Below are 19230 nucleotides of genomic sequence, written 5' to 3'. Positions count from 1 at the left end.
TTCTGGAGGCCAGGAGTTTGAAATCAAGGTGTCGGCACAGCTGCATTTCCTCCCGGGGCTCCGGGGAAGAGTATGTTCTTTGCCTCTTGTAGCTTTTGGTGACTGCTGGTAGTCCTTGGCTTCTGGCCACATCTCTCCGATCTCTGCCTCTGTGGTCACATTGTAGCCTCTGCCGTGTGTGTGTGTGTGTGTGTGTGTGTGTGTCCTCCCTCTGCCTCTTTCTCATAAGGACACTTGGGCTGGCATTTAGGGCCCCCTTAGGTAGTCCAGGATAATGTTCTCAAGAGCCTTAACTTAATTTTTTTTTTCAAGATTTTATTTATTTATCTGACAGAGAGAGACACAGCGAGAGAGGGAAGGCAAGTGGGGGGAGTGGGAGAGGGAGAAGCAGGCTTCCCGCTGAGCAGGGAGCCCGATGCGGGGCTCGATCCCAGGACCCTGAGATCCTGACCTGAGCTGAAGGCAGACGCTTAACCACTGAGCCACCCAGGCGCCCCTGGAGATCTTCTTTCTTTTTTTTTTTTTTTTAAAGATTTTATTTATTTATTTGAGAGAGAGAGAATGAGAGAGAGAGAGCAGGAGAGGGGGGAGGGTCAGAGGGAGAAGCAGACTCCCTGCCGAGCAGGGAGCCCGATGTGGGACTCGATCCAGGGACTCCAGGATCATGACCTGAGCCGAAGGCAGTCGCTTAACCAACTGAGCCACCCAGGCGCCCTGGAGATCTTATTTCTAAGTAATCTCTACACCCAGTGTGGGGCTCAGACTCACAACCCCGAGATTAAGAGTCATGTGCTTTCCCAAGCAGACACCCCAGTATTGTCCCCATTTTAAAGCTAAGGCTGTCTGCCGAGGGTCTCAGAAATGGCAGAGTCAGGGATAACCCAGGTCTGTGCTCGACCGGGAATGGTTTCTTCCCCCCAAGCACCCAGTTTCTAAAGAGACAGTTCTGCGGTGGGTTGCACGTTTTCTGAGGAGATGATGCTAGTATCTTTCATCGATTTCCTTTTCTCTTGGTGTTTGGCCTGAGCAAGTGGTCGTAAAAGATGTTGACTCCAACCAGCGGATTGTGTGGGGCTGGGTTCCCCTGACAGTTTATAGTCTGCTGTTTCACAGGCTGTGCAGACATTGCCTTTGTATAATGCTTAGTTTAACATTTTTATTTGATGTAATTTGATATGGTTCATTTGATGGGGATTGTTCAGATAAGCTGCTCGTTTTCTTTCTTTCTCCCCCCTCCCCTTGTGTCTAGTGTTGTATCTGTTTAAGAAAGGCCACGGGTTGGCTTCAGGACAGATGTCGGGTAACGCTCTATTTGTCAAAACATCAAGTGACTACACTGAAAACTGTGTGCCCCCCGCCTGGGTGACATTAAAATAACTGATGCCACAGTAAGTCCCCTCCGGCCAGTGGTTGCCTTCGTATTTTATACAAGCGCTTTAGTGAGCAAAATAAATGAGCTTGTTTTGTGAGAGATGTCTGTATGCTTCCTACCCTGGATGATAAAATTAGTTTTTTATAGCACATAAATATGTATAATGATGAGCCCTTGCATACAAGGTTCTTATGAAGTGCTTTTACTGCTGTGCCCTGAAGGAAGTACCAAGACCATTTGCAAGTACAGTAGGGCTGGCAGTCATTAAAGGTTTCAGTTTTCCTTGGGAAGGCTTGGGACTTGGGGTGAGCCTCAAATTAATTCACTGCTCAGATTGTGTTGAGATGAGATTTTACTCCACCTCTCTATATCCCAGTCTTCAGTGGTGTGAGAGGAATGCAGTTTTACTTGGAAATCTCTCTCTCTTTTTTTTTTTTTGAGATAAAGCTTTTTAGGAACAGAAGTGTCATCTGGAAGAAAGCAGATGAACAAATGCAAATTTTTGCTCGTCGAATGAAATAGTGCATTTCTAGGAGGAAGAAAGAAGAGTCTCGTGGCTTCAGGTTTTTCTTTTTGCCAGGGAAGGAGACCAGATAAGCACTGTTGTTCTTTATGCAGACTTGCCATGACATTAGAAATCCTTCCGGATCATTCAGGCCTGGCTGTATGTGCCCAGATCTGACATCGCCTAAGATACACTCTTATATTCAGGCACCTCTAGATCTCTCCCAACCTGGGATGTGCCGATTCACTGGTTTTCCTGAGGGTGATCACAGTGTGTGGGGCAGGTGTGCCTGGGAAGCCCGATGCCCATGCACCCCAGCGTAGCAGCTCCTGTACCGCAAACGTGGGTCCCTTTCATCTTGTCCCTTTCATCTCTGACAAGAAAGGCACTAGGCTTTTCTTGCTGCCTGTCATTCCCATTGCCTTGAAATTTCAGCCTACCCAAAGCTTTTGCTCAAATGGCAGCCTCATGTTGTGTGTCTGGGCTCTGCTATGATTTAATCAGCCCTTAGAGCATTCCCCCCACAAAAACGTTTCTAGAGGCTCGTATCTCAAGCTCTTGCTGCACATACACCCACTAGGGGCTTCGGTAGTGATTGAGGACTAAAAAGCTGACTTGTTCCTGGATGCTCCTGCTGGAACTCTTCCAGGCTCACCATTTCACATCGAGGCTTTGGAAACAGCTCAGGTTAAAAGCCAACTGTGAGAGGTGCACCCAGCAGAAGGAGGGGCGGGGGCGGCCTTTATTGTAGAGCTAGTAGTGAGAAGCTTCGGGTCTCCGTCCTGCCTCTGCTCCCTTCTGGCCACATATAAGCCACTGAACTTGGAAAAACCTGCTTTCTCATTCCTGGTATGATGAGGCCAGTGCTTATCTACCTGTCCTGCAGACACCAGAGGATCAAATAAGCTGAACATATAATGATAAATGTTGTTATTTTACTCAGGAATTTTGTACTTAAAAAATATGTGTACTTTTTTCTGATTGGAACACAAAATACCCACTCATAATTCCACCAGCCCCTCCCCCAAAATCCCTTCATTTTAATGAATGTCCTAGCAGTGTGTTTTCTGTGTCTGTTTCATTTACTAATTGAGATTAGTATAATTCATTTACTGATTGAGATTATATTAGTTCTATGATTTTGTAACTTAAAAAAAATACAATAGTGAATTTTCAGAAGATACTAAAACTAGTGGCCAGTGTCATGTGGATGATGTTCAGTGGTTTGTCGGGTGGCTATAGCGTGGTCCACTTACATAACTTAACCTTTGTGGTTTGACCTCTCGTCAGTAAGCACTTCCCCTGCACTGCAATGGGCTTGACCATTTTTTGCCAGTTGCTTCTTACAAGCGGCCATTGACACACCACTCTGATTCGCTCTCTTTCTCTGCCTTCGGACATAGCACCAGAAGGCACGCTGCTGTGGGAGCAGAATTAAATATTTTCTTTCATTTCCGAGTAGAATCATTGATTTTATACATAGATGTGGTAATGCAGAATTTTAAAGAACTGTCAGGGTCTTTTCAGTTCCCAGAGATTTGAGCCTCTTGTGAATAGTGTTCCTGAATCACCTTCGGGACTTCTTGTGTGCGTTTTTGAATATCACTTTTGCCCTCTGTGTTTTTTGAGCTTAGCTGCATAAAATGGGTTAACACTGGCATCCTTGTGCAATCCCTTTTTATTCACTAGACAACTGGGGAATGGTTCAGATAAGCCATAGTCCAAGGCAAGCTGTTGTGTCATCAAAGAATGACCTTTGATCTTAGTGTAGTTCTTAGAGCAGCCTTGTGTGCTTTGTGGTGGCCAGAATGAGTGTCTGAAACTTGTTGGTAAGGTCAGAGAATTTTGATAAGGTGAGAGGTATATGATTCAGTGTGTTGTGCGTGGTATCACGCAAGCATTTGCTGGTCTTTGGTGCCGAGTTAGTGCTAAATAATGTGTGATGCTAGAGGTGATCATTTGAAGCCAATTCACAGAACCAGGTTGGGCTTTTGCAATGAGTTGCCAAGAGAGTGGTATTAGTAATCTTTTTTCTCTGTCTCCTTAAAAACAAGAACCATAGTGGTCAGCCGTGGTTTCCCCCAATTTATCTCTTGCAGAGAAGCTAGTTGCTTGCCACAGTTGAGCTCCTGGTTTCAGGGAGTGGTAGAAGACTTAAGTTATTGCTTCCTGGATTTTGAGGTAGTCCTTGGTATTTGTTTTGATAGTTTTGTGTTTTTCTAAGCCAGACTCATTTAATGTAAAAAATCATTAAGACTAATGCTTTTTGGAGAAGTTGGCACAACATATTGGTCATTATTATGCCGGTTGATTAATTAATCATTATTAATGGCAGCACAACATTGAACATACTCTTTTCGTGTTCTGTTAACTCAGTGATTCTCAGTCTCCTGAGTTTCTGAGTCAGCAGGTCTCAGGTAGGGCCTGGGAATTTGCATTTCTTTTTTTTTTTTAAAGATTTTATTTATTTATTTGAGAGAGAGAATGAGAGAGAGCATGAGAGGGGGGAGGGTCAGAGGGAGAAGCAGACTCCCTGCCGAGCAGGGAGCCCGATGCGGGATTCGATCCCGGGACTCCAGGATCATGACCCGAGCCGAAGGCAGTCGCTTAACCAACTGAGCCACCCAGGCGCCCGGAATTTGCATTTCTAACAGGTTCCCAGGTGGTACTGATGTTGTTGATCTGGGGAACCGCATTTTCATAAGGGCTCAAGAGTCTGGGCTCCTAAGAAGTTTTATATCTGGAATGGAATTCTTCAGTGACCAGCAAGCCTTCTCACACAGTCTAGGCCACAGTGTCATACTGCCCAGGTCTGAAAAGGATGTTGGCGGATGGCTTTTTGTGAGTGCCACGCAGCATATGGGGGACTCTTCGGAGATAAACGCATTGTGCACAGCTTACGCTGTGTAACCCATTAAAGAGGCTGACCTGAAGTCTCCTAGTCTGATGAGCAAAAGAGTTTGCTGTGCTTTACTGTTGGATCATTCCAGACATGTTAGGTAACAGAGATTAACGGCATCATCAGTCATATAACTGTAGAAACTAAAAACCTGATAGACGCCAAAAAGGGTAAACTTTGTTTCGAGGCATCTAGGGTGTGAACTTGAATTTACGGTTTCTTAGGAGAGAATCCTGGTGTAAAATTGGCGATTGTATCAAATAAAAGTTTTAATCTTAATCTTTGAAGAGTTAGTGTCAACCCTTTTAGCCAATAAGCGCTGAAATAATACTTCTTCAAGGAGGCTTGTGGGAATGTGGCAAGACTCCCACCCTGTCATGTCTTCACTGAATTACAGCCATCTTGAATCTTTACTAAAATAGAAGTACTGTTTTGTGCAAGTGTTGGTTCGAGTGTCTTTGATATCTGCAGAGGAAGGCCTCTGTAAGAGCATGCGTCAGTACAATTCTCAGGGAAGGAGCACCCTTGCGTGTGTTTATCAGCATTGCTGCTTGCCCAGTGCATTCCTTCCTGTGTGAGAATGAACACTGTTGCTCAGACGATCCATATGTGAAGTCTTTCATCAGATCATCTCCGGGAGGTGTCAGCCTTTTGATAGCCAGTTTGTAGGAGGCATACACATAACGAAATGCTGTAATTTTACTTCAGAAGGGCAGAGATGTGACCAGAGCTGCGGCTTGCAGACAGCCTGGCATACGGGGGTGGGAGGCCACTGGGGAGTTGACTTTGGTTCAGTTCCAGTGACGCTCAGCTCCAGTTTTAGGGTCGGTTTCCCAATTGCAGGGCTTTCTCCAGAGGTACAGGCTGCCAAGGCACATACACAGTTGGTTTGCGTGTTCCTCCAGGGCTTGGGGCTGTTCATTTCTCTCTAAAGCCCAGACATGGAGGCATTGGAGAAGAGTGAGAAGTGCTATTAATAATTTATTTGAAAGGGGTTTCTATTTAGTGAAAGTGTTGAGTAAGCAAACAAGATATTGTGGAATTAACTAACTAAAAAAAAAATCTATTGAGTCTTTTAGCTAAGGACAGATTTTTACTTATTTTAGTCAGGGGTGAAATTCAGATGAAATATCAGAGAACAAATTGTCTGTTGGGTGACAAAAGATACCCTTCAAAAAAAGTTTTGAGACACTTACATGGTGAGATCAGTTGGGGAGGTCTCCTTTTAAAAGTGTAATTCTTGTTGCTGTTTATAGGATGATAGGCTTTCTCAGTTTGTTCGTGAGGTCCCATGATTTTAGGAATAAAACAATATTTAAAAAAAGAAATCAAGCAATTGCAGACTCAGACATGTGATTTTACCTTATATTCCTCTCCCTGCAACAGGTAAGATAGTGCACAGGATACATGAGATAGATTTAACTGGCATTTTTAGTCATGTGACTCTAAAAGAGTCTCTATTTCCCCTTGGCCTCTCAGTTCTGGTGGCCTTTCTTTTCTTTTCTTTTTTTTTTTTTTAAAGATTTTGTTTATTTATTTGAGAGAGAAAGAGAGAGCAAGCATGAGCAGGGAGAGGGCTAGAAGCAGAGAGAGAATCTCAAGCAGACTCTGTGCTGAGTGCAGAGCCTGACTCGGGGCTCGATCTCACATCCCTGACATCATGACCTGAGCCGCAACCAAGAGTTGGACGCTCAACCAATTGAGCCACCCAGGTGCCCCTATTTTCTTTTTTGAGTTTAAAAAATAATAGTAAAAGGAATTTTAAAAAACGAAACTCAGGTTCCCAAAATCTTTGTCTGGCTTTTTTTTTTTTTTTAGTGGGGGTGGAGGGGTATTTTTATTTCTTAGTTTAATGATAAATATTTTACAAAGCTGTAATCATAGTATAAAATTTGGGACCTTTAAGAAAGTTTTTATTTATTCCAGTTAACATATAGTGTAATATTAGTTTCAGGTGTATAGTATAGTGATACACCTCTTTTATGTCTCACCCGGTGCTCATCACAAGTGCGCTCTTTAACCCCCATCACCTGTTCCCCCATCCTTCCCACCTCCCCTCTGGAGCCTCTGATGACCATCAGTTTGTTCTCTATAGTTAAGTGTCTGTTTCTTGGTTTGTGCCTCTTATTTTCCTTTGCTCCCTTGTTTTGTTTCTTAAATTCCACATATAAGTTAAATCTTACGGTTTTTGTCTTTCTCTGACTGGTTTCACTTAGCGTAATACACTCTAGCTCCATCCAGTTGCAAATGGCAAGATTTCTTTTTTTTTTTTTTAAAGATTTTATTTATGTATTTGACAGAGAGAGACAGCGAGAGAGGGAACACAAGCAGGGGGAGTGGGAGAGGGAGAAGGAGGCTTCCCGCGGAGCAGGAAGCCCGATGCGGGACTCGATCCCAGGACCCTGGGATCATGACCTGAGCCGAAGGCAGACGCTTAATGACTGAGCCACCCAGGTGCCCCTGGCAAGATTTCATTCTTTTTTATGACTGAGTAATATTCCATTATGTATATACACCACATCTTCTTTATCCACTCGCTGATAGACATTTGGGCTCTCTCCATAGTTTGGCTATTGTAGATAATGCTGCTGTAAACATCGGGGTGCATGTATCCCTTCAAATTAGTATTTCTGTATTTTTTGGGTAAATACCTAGAAGCACAATTGCTGGGTCATAGGGAAGTTCTATTTTTAACTTTTTGAGGAACCTCCATACTGTTTTTCAGAGTGGCTGCACCAGTTTGCATTCCCACGATGGAACTAGAGAGTATTATGCTAAGTGAAGTCAGTTAGAGAAAGACAAATACCATATGATTTCACCCAAACGTGGAGTTTAAGAAACAAACAAATGAGCTTTAGGGAAGAAAAAGAGAGAGGCAAGCTAAGAAACATACTCTTAACTCTAGACAACAAACTGATGGTCACCAGAGTGGGGGTGGGCATAGGGGGCGGATGGGTGAAATACGTGATGGGGATTAAGGGGTGCACTTGTGATGAGCACTGGGTGATGCATGGAAGCCCTGAAACACTATATTGTACACCTGAAACTGATATAACACTGTTAACTAACTAGAATTTATTTTATTTTTTTAAAGATTTTATTTATTTGACACAGAGAGAGAGATAGAGAGCACAAGCAGGGGGAGCAGCAGGCAGAGGGAGAGGGAGAAGCAGGCTCTCCGCTGAGCAAGGAGCCCGATACGGGGCTCGATCCCAGGACGCTGGGATTGTGACCTGAGCCGAAGGCAGCCACTTAACCGACTGAGCCACCCAGGCGCCCCTAACTAACTGGAATTTAAATAAAAACTTAAAAAAAAAAGATTCCAATGTCATTTTTACAGAAGTAGAAAAAAAATCCTAAAATGTTTTGAAGTTTTTATAGTTACTTGGATTGTTTAATACTCTTTTGAAATGATGAACTATAATTTACTGGCCCTCCCCCCCCATCTTATTGAACCTTAAGGTCGATTTTGATTTTGGAGGTATTTGACAGTATAGCAATGAACAAGCAAACAAGATAGTGTGGAATTAACTGTAAAAAAAAAAAAAAATCTATTGAGTCTTTTAGCTAAGAACAGATTTTTACTTATTTTAGTCAGGGGTGAAATTCAGATGAAATATCAGAGAACAAATTGTCGACTCAGCTTTTATTCCTCTGTTGAAATTAGGGTAAAAACTTTAAATTATTTTTATGGTGCTTGATATGTTCCATTAACTTTTAAATTAAGGGTGTTTTTTAAATTTATTTGGTTTTTATTTATTTTAATTTAATTTAATTTAATAATTTTATTTAATTAATTTAATTTTATTTGGTTTTTAGAATTTGGGGACTATCTCTAAATTTACTAAATGGAAAATTGGAAATTTTATGAAGCGTAAAAATACTGAGCCTTTTCACCCAGGAATAACCTCATAGGTTCTGGTTGGCAGTAGTCCTAGCTGCCATCGCTGAGAAACTCCTTTGTGCTGGGTGCTCTGTATGTCTGAGTGTCTTCCAGCATTACCAGTACTATCGATTGAATTGGGTAGAACGGATCCCAGAACCAGAACATTATGCTTGAGCCTAAGTTAGTGAACTAAAAATAAAATTGGTTTCTTAGCCATAGGATTTGGTTGATTAAATTGTAGGCCAGGCAACAAGTTCTTAAACCTCAGAGTACCATGACTTCGTTTTTTTTGGCATTAACCGAACAGTGTTCTTTACACTGATGGTTCCATTTGTAAACTAGATCATGCCCTGCTTAGCTTTTGAATGCCTGGTAATAATGTGCCTTAATTGTGGGTCAGTGAAGCCAAACTAATTGCTTGTTGGGCTCTTGGATTGCCGTTTTAATTTTCTGTATAATGCAGAATCTACCAGAAACGCACAATGTAATGTCATCTAAGTAAAACTTATTAAAATCATCTTGCACACAACAGAATGCCTGATATTTTGTCCATAATCTTGCAAATTAAAAAAAAAAATTGAATGGCATTACAGAGAGTTGTAATTTACAAGTACTCCTTTTTAAGAGCCTTTGTATCCTTTCCTTTGGAAGGTATACATAAAATGACCACTATATGTTTTGTATCAGTGAATAGCTTTCTTTACCAAGTGTTGTTTTGCTTTGTGCTTTTAATATGTTTGAAACGACAGTAATAGCATGCCCTTCAGAGATGGTATCGTATTTCAGACTGTGTAATTCACCCAATAAGATTGGTATTTATCCAGTGACTTTCCATTTCAGTAAAAAAAAAAAAAAAAAAAAAAAATCTGTGCTGTGATTCTCAGCTCACAAAACACCAATCATAGGGGTTCCCTTTATAATTTGCAGGAAAAGTTCAGACATCTGTGAGATGGTTAGCATTCTTAACGTTTGTTTTCTCTCAGTCTCCCTTGACCAATGAGCAGACCTGCAGAGGACTTTGTTTTGACTCTGTACTAGTTTCATTCATTTAGCTAATAATTTATTGAGTAGCTGTTGAGTGCCAGGAACTTTTGTAGGTTTGGGGGATACCAAAAATTGATTTTTTTCTATTTATGATAAATATTTAGTCCTCGAGAAAAAAATCTTTGAGGCAAATCGTAAGAGCTTTTTAAAATGATTTCAGAAATGGAGTAATATAAATAAGAAGCATCTAGTAAAGAATTTAATAGATGCCTATATTGAGTTTTTCATAGAAGTTAGCCCATTACCTGTTTTTCTTTTCTTTTTGTAGGTTATTTCTTATGAGAGTCATGGATATTCCCTATCTAAACTTGGAAGGACCAGACTGTAAGTGAATTTTTATTTTCTCATTGCATCTGCACATTGAAGTGTGTGGTCTGGAAGGGATAACAGGGAAAGTATTACTGAAGAAAGAGCTTCATTCACTTAAAAACAGGCAGTGATTTTGTGGTTGATATGAATAGTATGCTTAAGTTAATGGTGCCCTTGGGTCTTGATTAACTCATCTCTGTATTTATATTTTCCAGTTTATGCATGAGTTGAATTTTAAAAGAGTATATATCTTCTCTTCATTATTTCGTTTTCACTCAGAGCTCTAAATTCATAATTTCCTGTAAATACACGGTAAATTTTGAGATGGCTAGCTATGTCAGTAACCATAAGTTCTCTGTTTTCCAGTCATTTGAGTATGTATATACTTGAGTTGGGTAGAGTTTTTTTTTTCTTCCCCCCGTCTTTTTCTTTGAAAACCTTGGAAGGCCTGTCTATTTGGGAGGTGGTTGCTGCTGTTTTGGATTATTCTCTACTTTCTCCTCCTCGCTGTCCCACTCTTCTTTTCCATTGCTCTCTTTCTAGCCTTGGTTTATTTGCCTTAAAATCCATGCCACAGGGGTGTAGAAAAGGGTGAACTGTACCTGATGATAATAGTCATTGCAGTGATATGTGGAGTACATGTGTTGCATTCCAGATTAGATTTCTATTTTGATGCACTATTCTCGCAACAGTTCTGCAAGCTAAATACCATCATTCCCAATTTATAGCCACGAGTAGCTAGAGTGGTTTGGTCTCTTGCTCAGAGGTGCACAGTTAAGCGGCGGGTCTGAGATTAGAACACGAGACTGACTCAGGACTGCCTCCCCTTAACCTCAGTCCATTGGATTTGGATGGTGCGCTAAATACGCGGACAACTAGATTAATAGGAGAAAAACACTTAGTGAAATGTCTTGAACAAAGCAATCTTTTTTTTTTTTTTAATTCCCTTGAAACTTCATGAGCAAAGATAGTCTGCATAGAATTGTCAGGGTTCAAACCGTTGTGGGTTCTAGGAAATATCAGAGCCCAAGTTGAGGCTAAGATGGCAGAGTCCTGCCATTCCTAAAAATACGTTTAGGAGTTGTTTGGTAATCATGAGTCATTCCCAGCAATTCCTCAAGTTAGCTGGGGATTAGTTTCATTAAAGAACCACTGGTGTATCATTCACTTTTCAGCTGTCAACCTCTTATCAAAAATTTGTCCCATAGTGCAACCAAAACGCGATCATGTTCTCCATGTGACTTTCCCCAAAGAGTGGAAAACCAGCGACCTTTACCAGCTTTTTAGTGCCTTTGGTAAGTAAATCATAAGTCCATATGTAGTTTTAGAATTTTGCTATGTTTTTGGTCTGTCCAGGTGGCTTTAGGTATAATGAATGACAGCTTCAGCTTGGATATGAAAGAATATTACTATGCAAGGGTTTAGTCTCACTCATGGAATTTTTCAGGGTTTGGTTTATTGGTATCTTTGTACTAACATGATCTGAGGCACTTTTAATAGCACCCCACAATAGAGTGCTATTATTAATCCACGGAAAGCAGAATACTGTTGCTATGACTGCCTTTACTGCTGACCATGGAAAATAAACCTAGTCTGAGAATAAATCATTTTTAAGATTAAATTCAGAGAGAAGGTCTGTTTCATAAGGGCAGGCGGTCACTGCTTGACATTGAATAGTCCAAGCAGACGAACGCAGATGTTTGAGAGGGCCAAGAGATGAGTTATGTGTGCGGTAGGGCAGTTCTTCTAATTCCTTTTTATCAGGTCAGGTGATAGGTTGAAATGAACCGTCTTCTGATTAGGGTTTATAAAGACCTTTCTGACTGTAAGTCTTAGCAGTGCCTGTTTTTTTTAACAAATATTCAAGTTGTTCTCTTTGGAAATTCTTGGATAAAGTAAAGACAGCACAGACCTAAAGGGCCAGTAATTAGACTGTTTAGTAAATGTTTATATACCGCCAAAACAGGGTAGTATGTAGCCATTTAAAAAATATTTGAAGAGTTTATGAAAAGATGGTAAAGTGTTTATGTTTTACCATTTAGTGTAAAAAGCAGATACAAAGTAGAGTTCCTATATAACTAATATTTTTTTAATACTTTGTATAGAAATCAGACTGAAAGGAGGCCTCGTGCTATTATCAATGATTGTTTTAGATAGGTTTTTTTTTCTTCCTTGTTATGCTTTTTTGTATTTTGTATTTGTATTTTTATTTTTTAGGGAGGGAGAGAGAGAGAGAGAGACAGGGAGAGAGAGAAAGAAGAGGGGAGGGGCAGAGGGAGAGGGAGAGAATATTAGGGAGACTCTATGTCCAGTACAGAGCCTGACAAGGGGCTCGATCTCATGACCCTGAGATCATGACCTGAGCCGAAATCAAGAACTTAACCAACGGAGCCACCCAGGTAGGTGCCCCAGCTTTTCTGTGTTTTCTAAAATAAGCATCTATTTATTAGCTTTTATAAGCAAAACACTTTACAGACTTAATTTTTAGAAAAGTAAGTGAAAGCAGGTATGTTTCAGGAAAGTTATCCTAGTCTTTGCAGACGGTCTCAACAGCTTCTGAAATTCTAGTCCTATTTTTTAATTTAAATACAGATCTAGAAATGCAGTTGAATTTCACAGCTCATTTCTTTTGAGAGCTTTTGATGTTGTTGCTGTTTTTTCTCATCTTGTATTATTAAGTTCTTACCCCTATGTAGTCACCCTTTAATTGGCTAAATTAAGTAGAATGCTCTGAGTAGAATTTTGTTTTCATTTTAATTAAAAAGAATCAATTGTGTGATATCGGACAAGTAGCCTCTCTCTATCTTTGTGTCCTCATCAGAGACGATGACAGTGATGATGGTGATACCCCTTACTACATAAGCATTTCATGAGGATTAAATGCGCTGATTCATGGAAGGCATTTAGAATAGTATGTGGCACCTAGTAACTACTTAGGGCATGTTCACTATTATTATTATTATTTTTTAAGATTTTATTTTATTTATTTGAGAGAGAGAGAATGAGAGACAGCATGAGAGGGAGGAGGGTCAGAGGGAGAAGCAGACTCCCCGCCGAGCAGGGAGCCCGATGCGGGACTCGATCCCGGGACTCCAGGATCATGACCTGAGCCGAAGGCAGTCGCTTAACCAACTGAGCCACCCAGGTGCCCATGTTCACTATTATTATTTATCTAAAATACACAAGGTGGAGGAGTGACTTTTGTAATCGAGAAAGTCATTATGGCACCTTGCTGTGCAGCAGGGAGTGAGGTATTGTCCCATGACAGTGAGAGCAGTTTGCAAGCATTCATAGCCTTTGAAAATTTTGATAAGAATTAAAACATTTTTTTATTACTAAATTCCAGTGATGTTGACCCACTTCTAATTCTAGTCTTCTCATGTTTTTTCAAGAAGAGCAGTAGCCAAATAATTAGGCCTCTTCTTTCCCTTTGGTTTTCTGCCCCGCCACCCGTCTCCTTCCTTGCCCCTAGTGCTCTCCAGTGTTCTGTTGTGTCTGCAGCTAGTTAGCCTTTCTTTTTTTTTTTTTTTTTAAGATTTTATTTATTTATTTGACAGAGAGAGACACAGCGAGAGAGGGAACACAAGCAGGGGGAGTGGGAGAGGGAGAAGCAGGCTTCCCGCCGAGCAGGGAGCCCGATGCGGGGCTGGATCCCAGGACCCTGGGATCATGACCTGAGCCGAAGGCAGACGCTTAACGACTGAGGCGCCCCTAGTTAGCCTTTTTTTAAGATTTGTCTCTTCATGTGAAAATCGTTCCGTTTCACTAGACTGCTTTCTGCCCCTCTTAGTGGCTTTTCTCTATTAGTCTCTCTTGGTTTTCTCTCTCTGACGCCTTCTTTTCCTTTGTTCCTCTTCTACTGTTTTCCTCACCTGGCTTTGACACCGATGTTGAATTTTTTGTACTTTTTGCTACATTGATTTATTTTATGTTTCCCATTCGTAATTTTCAAAGTTTGTGTCTCTAAAAATTTAGAAAGATGTGTTTTTGAATTTATGTGGTCTCTGATTTTTTTTGTGATCTTTTTCTTTTTTTTTTTTTTTTAAAGATTTATGTATTTATTTGAGAGAGAGAAGAGAGAGTGCGAACAGGGGAAGGGGCAGAGGGAGAGAATGTCCAAGCAGACTTCCACTGAGTGCAGAGCCCAATGTGGGGTTGGCATGGGGCTCAGTCTCACGACCCATGAGATCAGGACCTGAGCTGAAACCAAGAGTCGACGCTTAACGAACTGCACCACCCAGGTGCCCCTGTTGTGATCTTGATAGGAAAGAAATTGCCAGCTCTGGCATGAGATTGGGCTGAAAGATGAAGTGCCCCAGGATTTAATCCAGAAGGATCTTTCTTTTGTTTTTAAAGCACATTTTTAAAGCTTCTTTTTTTCCCCTCCTGGCTTATCTCTTTTCTTGAAGTGTTCACTGAAATAACTTCTGTGGTAGATTCAAGTTTTAGCTCTCTGTGGTGCCTAGATTTTGATCACGTTTTAAACCAGTACCTCATCGCTGTTGAAATTAACGCATATTCTGAAATATATCAGATATGCAAATGAAGTCTGGTAGTGATCTAATTGGCTAAATGTTCCCTTTACTTTTACTTCAACATTGCAGGTAACATTCAGATATCCTGGATTGATGACACATCAGCATTTGTTTCTCTCAGCCAGCCCGAACAAGTGCAGATTGGTAAGTGCTTTGGACATTTGTTTTGTATGTTAATAAAGTGGGAGCTCGTCCTCCTTATACTGTGGGTTCACTCAGCTGATTCACAAGCATTGTTGCCTGGTTTGTGTCTCTAAAATAAAGTAGATAATTAGTGAGTATCATGTGTAGGTGAGAAAAAAAGACCAGTTTATTAATTCATTAGGTATACTATGTAGTACATTGCTTTACTTACCTCCTTTCTGTTCCCTTCCCATGGCACTTTTTCTAAAACGAGTTGCAGATTTGCTTGGAGAATTAGAAGTAGCAAATTGAGAGGAATGGGGAACACTGCCGTTTGCTTGTCTCCATCCTTTTTCCACTTATTTATAAGTTTGTGTGCTCTATTCATTTCATTAAACCAAAAGATACTTTATTTGCTTTTAAAGTAGTATGGTAGAAAGATGGAGCACCACATCTCTTACTGGGCCCTAAATAATTTTGTTATTAACCATCTCAAAACGTTCTATTTCCTTCGGATGAAAAGCTATTGACTAAAATACGTGTTGTTCAGCTACTTATTCAAATAGATTTCAAGTTTCTCTGGTGCTTGATAATGTAAGAGGGATAACATTATAAAGTGATATGCCTAATTAATTTTTTTTTAAGATTTTATTCATTTATTTGAGAGAGAGCGAGGCAGCATGAATGAGGGTGAGGGGCACAAGGAGAGGGAGAAGCAGACTCCCCACTGGGAAGGGAGCCCAACACTGTGCTCCATCCAAGGATTCTGAAATCATGACCTGAGCCAAAGGCAGATGCTTAACTGACTGAGCCACCCAGGCACCCTGTAATTTAACAAGGTGCCACATACTAAAACTGTATTTCTGAGAATGTAACTACATGGGCAATTATTATAGGGAAAACTTGCACAAATATACACATTCAGATCAGAGTATTTTGGTGTTTCTTCTTAATGCTGTGACCGTTGCAGGAATACAGGCTACGTTGTAGTGAGAAGCTTAGGCTCTGGAATCATGCTGCTGCACAAGCTATCGTTGTGTGACCTTGGGCAGGTTATTAAACCTTGAGAAGCTGCTGCTTATCTCTGTAAACTGAGGATGATAGTATGGACTTACTGGGGTTATTGTTAGGATTACATGGGATTATGTGTGTGTGTATATATATGTATATATATATATATATAAAGCTTGGCCTAGCTTTGAACTTTTGCGATAGTTATTTAATAGTGGATTGCAGTGTGAGATGTACTTTGGGAGCACGTGACACCAAGAATTGGTGTTGGATGCTGGGCGTGAATGCGGTCGCTTGTTCAATGTTTCGGTATTTGCATATTTCTCTGATCCACTCCCCCACAATCCCTGGAAAGACCATTGAGATGGCACCCAAAGGGACTGATTATTGGAGAGCTAAAGATAACTTCAGGGAGGGAGAAGGGACTCTGAGACTGAGAGCAAAGCGAGAGGTCCTGTGGCCACAAGGACACGGACCTAGAACTCCCGGCTGGAGGTCTGGTTGCACCCCTTCTGCTCAGCGTCACTGTTTGGCCTTCCTGCTGGTCACACTTGGGTGACATTGAAACTCTGCAGTGGGATGGAAGGAGATGCACAGGCTTCAAAGCCAGACTGCCCCGCGGACTAACCTTGCCCCCACCACCTGTCAGCCATGTGTCTTTGGGCAGGTTACGTAAACTCTCTAAGCCACAGGCTTCTCCTTTGAGAGGTGGAGGCGGTGATGGTTACTTTGTGAAATGAGATCACGGACATTTAGTGCCCAGCAGGGAGCTCGGCTCTCCACGAGCAGGGCTTGACAAATGCTAGGGAGTTATTAAAATACCTGCTTTGGGGGCACCTGGGTGGCTCAGTCGTTAAGCGTCTGCCTTGGGCTCGGGTTATGATCCTGGGGTCCTGGGGTCAAGCCCTGCGTCAGGCTCCCTGCTCGGCGGGGAGCCTGCTTCTCCCTCTCCCATTCCCCCTGCTTGTGTTCCCTTTCTCACTGTGTCTCTCTCTGTCAAATAAATAAATAAAATCTTAAAAAAAAAAAAAAATACCTGCTTTGTCTCCCTTGCTGTGAACAGTACAAATGAGAGTGTGTAAAAGTGCTTGGAAATCTCTAAGACGATAGCTGGTGGTGTCTGCTTGCAAATACAAGCATATGGGTGTCAGCGCTTCTTTTCACATTGCTGCTAAACCACATCTGCTGTCCAGTGATTTGCTCTCTCACTTATGACTGAAAGATGCCTCACACGGTAGCTTTCCAGCTCAGTATTTCAGTCTGTGATACCCGACATCTGGGAGCTGCATTGCAGAATCATGTTGCCACAGAAGCACCTGCCATGTGATTTTTTGCCCACGTGTGTTGCTTCCCCGAAGGCAACATTGAGTCCATCGCCTTCCCCACTGACTCCTTCTCTAGTACCTGGAGCGCACCGTGGCTGGAGTAACTCAGTGTTTGTGTGAGTGGGTAACACAGGGAAGAGGCCAAGATGGAATCGTGCACTTTTTACCTTTTTCCTCCTAGATGAAGTAGATGACTGTTTTCTCTACGCTTTACTGGGAAAGTCTAAGTTTCCACTATTCTCTCTTATACAAAAGACAATGCTTTTTTTTTTGAGAGAGAAAGCATGTACCAGTGGGGTGGGGGTAAGGTGGGGGTGGAGGGGCAGAGGGAGAGGGAGAAGCAGGCTTCCTGCTCAGCAGGAAGCCTGACTTGGGGCTCGATCCCAGGACCCCGGGATCATGACCTGAGCCGAAGGCAGCTGCTTAACCAACTGAGCCACCGAGGCACCCCCGAAAGACAACTCTTCACATAAATACCTGGCCATTTGCGCGTGCTGTTCCTGTGAGCCTACTTCTCTTTGCCACAAGCCACCTTTGATTCTGCCATCCTCTTCCTCTAGAGCTTGGCTTTGTCCCACTTCCCTCCTCATCTCAGCTTAAACATCCATTTCTCTGGTTGTTTTCCCCCATTCCCTGTGCAGGGGATTGGGTCCCATTTTCTGTGCCGGCCTGGCATCCTTTACTGACACACCCTGTTGGACTGTCTTCCCTGGTAGACTGTAAACTCTCCGAGAGCAGGGACTAGACCTCTTGTTCACCATTGTGTCTCAGTGCTCTGAGTAGCGTCTGACATTAGCGAGGATGTTAAATGTTTATTGAGCTGAGTAAGTGATACTCAAGGTATTAGGACTTAGAAATGCCTTCTTAAATGGGATAAATGTATCTGATGTCTCTGGTCTTTTGCTGTGATTTCTAAAATTATGCAGGTGTTTCATTGAAAGACAGTGTAAAATCTGTTTTTTATATTTTTATTAATGTTTTTATTTATTTATATTTTATTAATGTTATCTTAAACAAATTACTTATTCATTTCAGCGGAAACAGAAGGCCTGTTAGATCAATAATGTAACATTGGAAAATCATTAAATGCCTATTTATATAGCAGCTTATAATGGCTTCTTTGGCACTGTTACAGACTAATTTTTAATTTACATTTAAGAAGTTTCTTCTTACCTGACACCTTTTTCTTTTGATAGTACTAAGTCTAATCAAGATTTTTTCTTTTTAAATATTTTAAATATTATTTATTTATTTATTTATTTGAGAGAGAGAGAATGAGAGAGAGCACATGAGAGGGGGGAGGGCCAGAGGGAGAAGCAGACTCCCTGCCGAGCAGGGAGCCCGATGCGGGACTCGATCCCGGGACTCCAGGATCATGACCTGAGCCAAAGGCAGTCGCTCAACCGACTGAGCCACCCAGGCGCCCCTATTTTTTTTTTTTTTAAAGATTTTATTTATTTATTTGACAGAGAGAGACACAGCGAAGAGGGAATACAAGCAGGGGGAATGGGAGAGGGAGAAGCAGGCCTCCCGCGGAGCAGGGAGCCCGATGCGGGGCTCGATCCCCGGACCCTGGGATCATGACCTGAGCCGAAGGCAGACGCCCAACGACTGAGCCACCCAGGCGCCCCCCTATTTTTTTTTCTAATCAAGATTTTTTAAAAAGCTATTTTCCATATTTTGAATATGAAAGTTCTCTTTTTTTAAAGTGCTTTTTTTTTTTTTTTAAAGATTTTATTTATTTGAGAGAGAGAGAGAGAATGAGAGAGAAAGAACACATGAGAGGGGATAGGGTCAGAGGGCGAAGCAGAGTCCCTGCCCAGCAGGGAGCCCGATGCGGGACTCGATCCCGGGACTCCAGGATCATGACCTGAGCGGAAGGCAGTCGCTTAACCGACTGAGCCACCCAGGCGCCCCGAAAGTTCTCTTTTTCTAGGGAACCTTGTTACACTATTAAAACCCTTCTCTGAAACTAATAATACAGTTTATGTTAATTAAATTGAATTGAAATAAAAAACTTAATTAAAAAAAAACAAACCTTCTACCTAGTGCCGTTTGGTTTGATTGCTGATTTTTTGTTTGTTTGCAAGAGGTGAGGCGAGGGTTCCTGTGGCTTTGGGGTGTTCAGGTGGTGATAGCCCATACCAGCCATACGTTCAGGATTGTTCCCTTGTGGTTCTTCAGGTAGGATAGTACATGACCATAGAGAACATCACCTAGT

The 19230-nt window shown here is 41.7% G+C and overlaps 1 protein-coding gene across 8 annotated transcripts in view; it reads left to right on the top strand.

The window, feature by feature from the left end:
- The window catches only part of PARN (poly(A)-specific ribonuclease), a 305400-nt gene that overhangs the window by 43607 nt on the left and 242563 nt on the right, over positions 1-19230 (top strand). For all 8 annotated transcript variants that reach the window (XR_010411849.1, XR_010411850.1, XM_045875009.3 and 5 more), the window contains exons 19-21: positions 9975-10030; positions 11224-11310; positions 14620-14694. Coding sequence is in view for 6 of the 8 variants with exons in the window: in XM_045875009.3 (XP_045730965.2) it covers positions 9975-10030; positions 11224-11310; positions 14620-14694 (218 nt within the window). In the remaining 2 variants the exon portion in view is untranslated. The remainder of the gene's footprint in view (positions 1-9974; positions 10031-11223; positions 11311-14619; positions 14695-19230) is intronic.

Source organism: Mirounga angustirostris, unplaced genomic scaffold (assembly GCF_029215605.1).
Source record: "Mirounga angustirostris isolate CCGP_5_RB_7025 unplaced genomic scaffold, mMirAng1.0.hap1 SCAF_5, whole genome shotgun sequence".
NCBI classification, from domain to species: domain Eukaryota; kingdom Metazoa; phylum Chordata; class Mammalia; order Carnivora; family Phocidae; genus Mirounga; species Mirounga angustirostris.
Note: the sequence above shows the minus strand (reverse complement) of the source record. Positions and strands in the feature narration are given on the sequence as shown.